Source organism: Carassius carassius, chromosome 5 (assembly GCF_963082965.1).
Source record: "Carassius carassius chromosome 5, fCarCar2.1, whole genome shotgun sequence".
Taxonomy (NCBI): domain Eukaryota; kingdom Metazoa; phylum Chordata; class Actinopteri; order Cypriniformes; family Cyprinidae; genus Carassius; species Carassius carassius.
In genome coordinates, this window is record NC_081759.1 from 28,180,944 (window position 1) to 28,187,236 (window position 6,293).

Consider the following 6,293-nt stretch of genomic DNA (forward strand, 5'->3'; position numbering starts at 1 on the left):
CAAAAAGACAAATTAATCAATATTTTATTTATAACAGGGTTTTATTTATTTATAAAATAATAACAAACCACAGATCCTCACAGAAATGTCACTGTCACGTGATTAAGGAAAGAGTCAAACTCGACCCCATAGACTCGACCCGAGACCCGAAAGACTCATGAGATGAACTAATTAATGCTCTTTCCGGCTCAAGGCTGCGTTGGTTTTGCGTATGGGTCTGTCACGTGATTAAGGAACGAGTCAAACTCGACCCGAGACCCGAAAGACTCATGAGATGAACTAATCAATTCTCTTTCCGGCTCAAGACTGCGTTAGTTTTGCGTATGGGTCTGTCACGTGATTAAGGCATGACTTAAACCCGTCAACCGAAGACTTCTGGTCAGATAAGAGGTGAGGTGAGCTAATCACAGACTGAAGACCCAGGTAAAAAATTAATATTTTTTCTGTATCTTATATCATTTTAGTTTTGAATTGTTTTTAGTGTGATCAACTTTTGCGTAAGTACTAGATGTGTTGGGGAAGTAGCACATAACATTTTAATTACATTTTGCTGAAATGAACTAAATGACTCGAAAAAAGATTCGTTCATTTTGCTGAACGAGACTCAAAAGTCCGAGTCGGTAAAATGATCCGAACTTCCGATCGCTCATTAACTGAATACCTCTTTCTGGCAAATTCTCTCGTCAGAAACAACAAAGTGCAGATGTGTGTACGAATCGGTAAATAAGATATTGATTTCACATTGTTAACAGTTTCAGTGATTTTAATGGGAGTTTTTGAGAGTGACTGAACTCTAGACTGTCAGTGAAAATGATTTTTGATAATGTAAATGTTATTTGCTCTCTTTATGAACAATGAAAGATTAGTAGCAGTTTTTATATCACATTGACTGTCAATGTTAAATTCACATTTAATATAAAATCAGTCGTATTAAAAATATGTTATGGCATTATGTCACACACCTGGACTCATTTTGTGTGTTTTTGCCCCTGTGACCCAGTTTCTGTCTTCCGTGTGTGGTTTGATTAGTTCCCAGGTGTGTCTAGTCATTTCCGCATGTGTTCCATCTCCCTGTTAAGTTAGTCATGCCATCCACCTGTGTTTCCCCATTATCCCTTGTATAAATGCCTTGTCCTTTCAGTTCTGTTTTGTCGGGTCTACTCGTTACTAGTTACTAGTCAACTCGTCCACTTGTCCACTTGTCACTTGTTACCTGTTACTTGCCACTTGCCACCTGTTATTTGCCACTTGCCTTGCCTATGTTTTATTTAATAAATCCTTGTTTCGTTTATCCCTCGGCTCTGTGTTCCTTCCAGCAGCGTAAGCCGTGACAGAAGACCCGACCGAAAAAGTTAAAAACTGCGTGTTTTCCCTCCGTTTTGTTTTCCGTTTTTTCACAGTCTTTTTCTTTCTGATCCTCCGTTAAGCCCAGGAAGGGCTCCAGCCCCAGAGCTTACTCCAATGCCTGCTCCTCCAAAATTCCCACCCTCCCTCCCACCCACTCCTGCCTCCTCCTCCGCTGTCGTCTGGCTGCCCCTCAGCCTACCATCATTGTGGTGCGAGCTCAGCGGGACCGTCCTCCAGCGACGCCTTGGTCGGCGTCTCCCTCACCTCTGCCTCCAGCCTCTGAGGCCTGGACTCCGCCTCGGCCCGTTGACCCGTCGGCTCCACCATGGCTCCTAGCTCCTTCCTCTCCGCCGTGGCCCGGCAGTCCGCAGGCTCTGCCTGGCTCCCTCGTCCCTCCGGCTCCGCCTTGGTCTGGCGTCGTCCATCCTATGCCTCGGGACTCCACTCCTCCGGCTTCGCCTCATCCCTCCGTCCCTCCGGCTCCGTCAGGCTCCTTCATCCCCTCGGCTACACCTCAGTCCTCGGTCACTCTGGCCTCACCGCGGCCTTCCGGATCCACATCGCCGCGTCAGTCACCAGAGCCATCAGTTCCGCCTAGGACCTCCGGCTCCTCCCCGTCACCCTGGCTCTTCGGCTCTCCGTCTCCACCTCGGGCTCCTCCTCCACTTGCTCCGTTGCCGTGGGTCGAGTCCCTGGAGTCGGTGACCATTCCTCCTCCATGGCTCCTTCCACCGTCGGCCCCACCTTGGGCCGTTATGGCTGTGGCCTGGGTCCTGCTGGGTACCTCCTGCTTCACATCCTTCCTGTCTCCTCCCTGGCTCCTCCCTCCGTCATCTCCTCCCTGGCTCCTTCCTCTGTAGTCCCTGTCTGCTGGCCCCCTCCTGGGAGGCTGTCCTCCACCGGAACCTCCTCCCAAGTTCCCACCCACGCCTCCCTTTGTTGTTTCTACGGTGCGAGGACGCACCTACCGGGAGGGGGGAGTACTGTCACACACCTGGACTCATTTTGTGTGTTTTTGCCCCTGTGACCCAGTTTCTGTCTTCCGTGTGTGGTTTGATTAGTTCCCAGGTGTGTCTAGTCATTTCCGCATGTGTTCCATCTCCCTGTTAAGTTAGTCATGCCATCCACCTGTGTTTCCCCATTATCCCTTGTATAAATGCCTTGTCCTTTCAGTTCTGTTTTGTCGGGTCTACTCGTTACTAGTTACTTGTCAACTCGTCCACTTGTCCACTTGTCACTTGTTACCTGTTACTTGCCACTTGCCACCTCTTATTTGCCACTTGCCTTGCCTATGTTTTATTTAATAAATCCTTGTTTCGTTTATCCCTCGGCTCCGTGTTCCTTCCAGCAGCGTAAGCCGTGACACATTACACCTATATCTGTTAAGTAAACAGACAGATGTTCTGTAACTTAACAGTCATGTGAGGAGTTGTCTCTCTTCTCTGCGTCAGAGGTTATTTATACATATATAATACTTTAAAATATAATTTATTTCGTGATGCAAATCCGAATTTTCATCAGCTGTTACTCCAGTTTTCAGAGTCATTCCTTAAAAATATAATTCTAATATATGGATTTATTACCAGTGCTGGAAACAGTTTTGCTGCTCAATATTTTTTTGGAACCTGTGACATTTTGTTTAGGATTATGATAAAAAGAACATCATTGATAGTAAATCAACATATTGGAATGATTTCTGAAGGATTATGTGACATTGAAGACTTGAGTAAAGGCTGATGAAATGTATATATTTATACACACACACACACACACACACACATAACTTACATTTTTTCTATATATCTAAATAAAAATAGGCTCAGTATATATGACCCAAAGTAACTAGTAACTAACTACTTGAGTAGATTTTTTATCCAATACTTTTTTACTCTTACTCAAGTAACTATTCAGACATGTACTTTTACTTTTACTTAAGTAAATATTTCTATAAGTACTTTTACTTTTACAGTACAGTACTTTTTGAGTACAGTTTTTGGGTACTCTACCCACCTCTGGCGATAGTAGATATTAAACCTGTCGCAGTCAGTAATATATATTTGAAGTCGTTGTGCTTGTTATAAAGTCATAGGTCACATGATAACGTAAACATGGCGGATCGCATTCATACTCAACCAGATTTGGCTGTACTGTTTTAGCGCTCATTAAGTAAGTACTTATTGAAATTAAGTACCTACTCATTGAGTATGCGATTTCAGACCAGCCTATCTGTTGTTGTTTCTTCTTCTTCTTCACTTGTTTTTTTGGAAATTCTGTGCAGAAGATGTGTACTAGCACCCTACTGTATAATAATGAAAACATAGATTCTAGGGGTATAGCTCAAATATATTTAGAATTTTTCTAAGTATAAGTCAAGTACACTTAAATGTCATTTTAAGTATATTTATGATGAGTACATAAAGCCCATTTTTGAGAAGTAAAAGTAAACTAAAAAAATATTTTCCTATTTTTAGTTTAAGGGTCTGAAAGATATTGAGAGAAGGAACACATTCTAGAAACCAATGACACATTTTGCTTCTGCTTTATCTGACATTTTGCAGATTGAGAAACATTAATTTTTATCATGATCATCAAGTTATAGTTACCTTTTTTGAGTTAATGCTTTCACTACTTCCTCTTAGGAAGACTGCACTGCAGTTTTTATATCCAAGCACACCATCACCATGGAACATGGGAAAGCGTGGTCTGACTATGGACAGAAAAGGAAGTACAGAAGAGAAAAGAAAACCAGCCTTTTTCAGCCTCAGAGGGTGATATATGATTCTGACAACTATGTGCATGTGCAAATACTAAAGTGCTTGCAAGTGTGATGGAGCTGCAGGAGCGTTTTTCTACGTCCGTCAATATTTACGAAGAAAGTGAAGGAAATGCAGAGAAGAGGGTTATGCATAAAAATTGTGATGCTAAAACAGAAGATATTTATCAAAGTCTTCAGCTTTCACCTACTGCACACCATGGAACTATAAACAGCACAACACTGCTCTCAAGTAAGCCAACAGAGGATGCATAAATGGATGGAACAAACTTTTAATGTAATTTACAGTTAGTGCTCTCTTATTAATCTCTAATAATCTCTGTTTAACAGAACACTATGAAAGAAAGTGTGTGTTTTTACTGTTTGCTGTGAACATTCTTATCTCAGCCATCATCCTTGTCATTGTGGGTCTAAATTGTAAGTATCATGACACAGTATTTGAAATTTATTGAGGCACTAAATAATAATCTAGAAAAAATGTGACAGTTAAATATTTCACATTTCTGAATATCATTTTTCCCCCCAGACTCTCACAACAGAGAAACACAACCAATAAAAGGACAAAAAGGTTCATTTTAATTTGCACTTACTGGTGTAAAAAATGTACTTACTGGATATAAACTGATTCACACATACTTCATTATTAGATTAACTCCAGTGTGTTACATCTTAAATGTTCATTGTTCTTCACTTTGGCAGTGTTGTACAACTTTTAAAATGGGTTTCTTGTGTGTCTATGTGTGTTTTATATTTCTTTTAACTAATGAACTATTATTTGATATCTTTCAGAAATGTGGCTTCTCCGTGACGATGTGTTTTATTTGTTCTGGAGTGACCAAATTGATTGCTGCGCTGCTGAGCGCTTCTGCTCTGAGAGAAACGCCAGTCTGGCCGTTTTAACTGAGCGTAACAAGGTGCAGCAGCTATTCATTCACTTTCCTCTCTCTCCTTTTATTTATTTATTTTTAAATGTGAACACATTGTTGAATGTTTGTGTGTACATGGGCAGGTCTGGTTGATGTCTAGGACCAATGGAAAGCAATTTTTGGTCTCAAGAGCCTCATCAGATGGATCTGGAAACACTGCTTCTCCCTCAGTGGTAATGCATTTGCAATTTTTCATATTTGTGAAAGATTTTACTGAACAATTAGCAAAATTCAAAGCTGTTGGAAATTTGTTAAACATAGCTTGAAAAACATTTTTTCTTTTTTTAATTTTTAAAACTATATATGAATGACTACAGTACCAACTGATGTCCGTTTTACACAAAACTGTGAGAACAGTGAGAAAGTGTTAGCAAGTGTGTGATCTATAGTTTGTGTGTGAGACAGTGGGGAAAAGTGAATAATAATAATAAAAAAAATTAATGTTTTGACTTATTAAAAGCAAAAAGGTATAATTGTCTTACATTAATCTAATATGAATTATAGGTGTTTTAATTCACATTCTAAGAACATAATTTTAGTACATTTCTTAAAAATGTTTTTCTGTTCTGGTTGTGCCTCAGGAAAATGAAAATTGTGAGTGTGGCATCATGACCGAAGATGTTGACACCTACCATGGAGAAGGATTTGTGTGTGAAAGGAGTGTGAATCCCAGTCAGAAATTGTGCAGATTTTACCTCTTTTGAAGCTGTAATGGATATACTGGACAGCTCCTTGGCCCAAAGTTCAGCTTCCAGACAGCATGCATGTGTTGTACTTCATTTATCCTGTTTTATTTTGTTTTACTAAAACTCTACTCTGTAAATACTAGACAGAATAGCTGTATTGTCTTCAGTTCCAGATAAGAGGTTGTCTTCCTTCAAGGCTTTCAATATAATTTTTAAAAAGCATTAATTTTCTCTTATATAATTCTCTTTTTCTTGTTTTGAAAACACTTTTTTTCTATGTGGATGGAATCAGTGAGATCTTTGGCTATGTCTAAGGTTATTCAATAAATAAATGTAAATAAATTTAGCTAATTTCTTATGACCATTTGTTATGGTGGGGGATGTATGTGTGTGTGGGAGGGGGGGGGGGTGTTGCCAATTTCTACTGAAGGGGAAACTGCCAACTCTTTTAGTTTCCCTTCTTTTGCTTTTCCCCTAATTCTGCCTCTGAGCTGGGAGAAGAGTTATCTTTCTTGACTGTCGAATAACAAATTTTATAGCATTAATTCAAGATAATTGGGA

The 6,293-nt window shown here is 40.1% G+C and overlaps 1 protein-coding gene across 1 annotated transcript; it reads left to right on the forward strand.

Annotated features, from left to right (window-relative positions):
• Positions 1–3,481: 3,481 nt before the first annotated feature.
• On the forward strand, positions 3,482–5,881 carry LOC132140387 (uncharacterized). The gene is made up of 6 exons (XM_059549175.1): positions 3,482–4,352; positions 4,451–4,537; positions 4,647–4,688; positions 4,910–5,034; positions 5,130–5,219; positions 5,628–5,881. Exons 1-6 carry the CDS (start codon positions 4,175–4,177, stop codon positions 5,748–5,750), a joined length of 645 nt encoding a protein of 214 aa, XP_059405158.1. The 5' UTR covers positions 3,482–4,174; the 3' UTR covers positions 5,751–5,881.
• Positions 5,882–6,293: the final 412 nt, after the last annotated feature.

What these genes read in the sequence shown, in the direction of transcription:
- LOC132140387 (XM_059549175.1), top strand. Translation starts at nt 4,175, where the DNA reads ATGGAGCTGCAGGAGCGTTTTTCTACGTCCGTCAATATTTACGAAGAA. An exon ending in ACCAATAAAAGGACAAAAAG is followed by an intron (nt 4,689 to 4,909) that starts GTTCATTTTAAT and finishes GATATCTTTCAG; the next exon opens with AAATGTGGCTTCTCCGTGAC. An exon ending in TTTTAACTGAGCGTAACAAG is followed by an intron (nt 5,035 to 5,129) that starts GTGCAGCAGCTA and finishes GTACATGGGCAG; the next exon opens with GTCTGGTTGATGTCTAGGAC.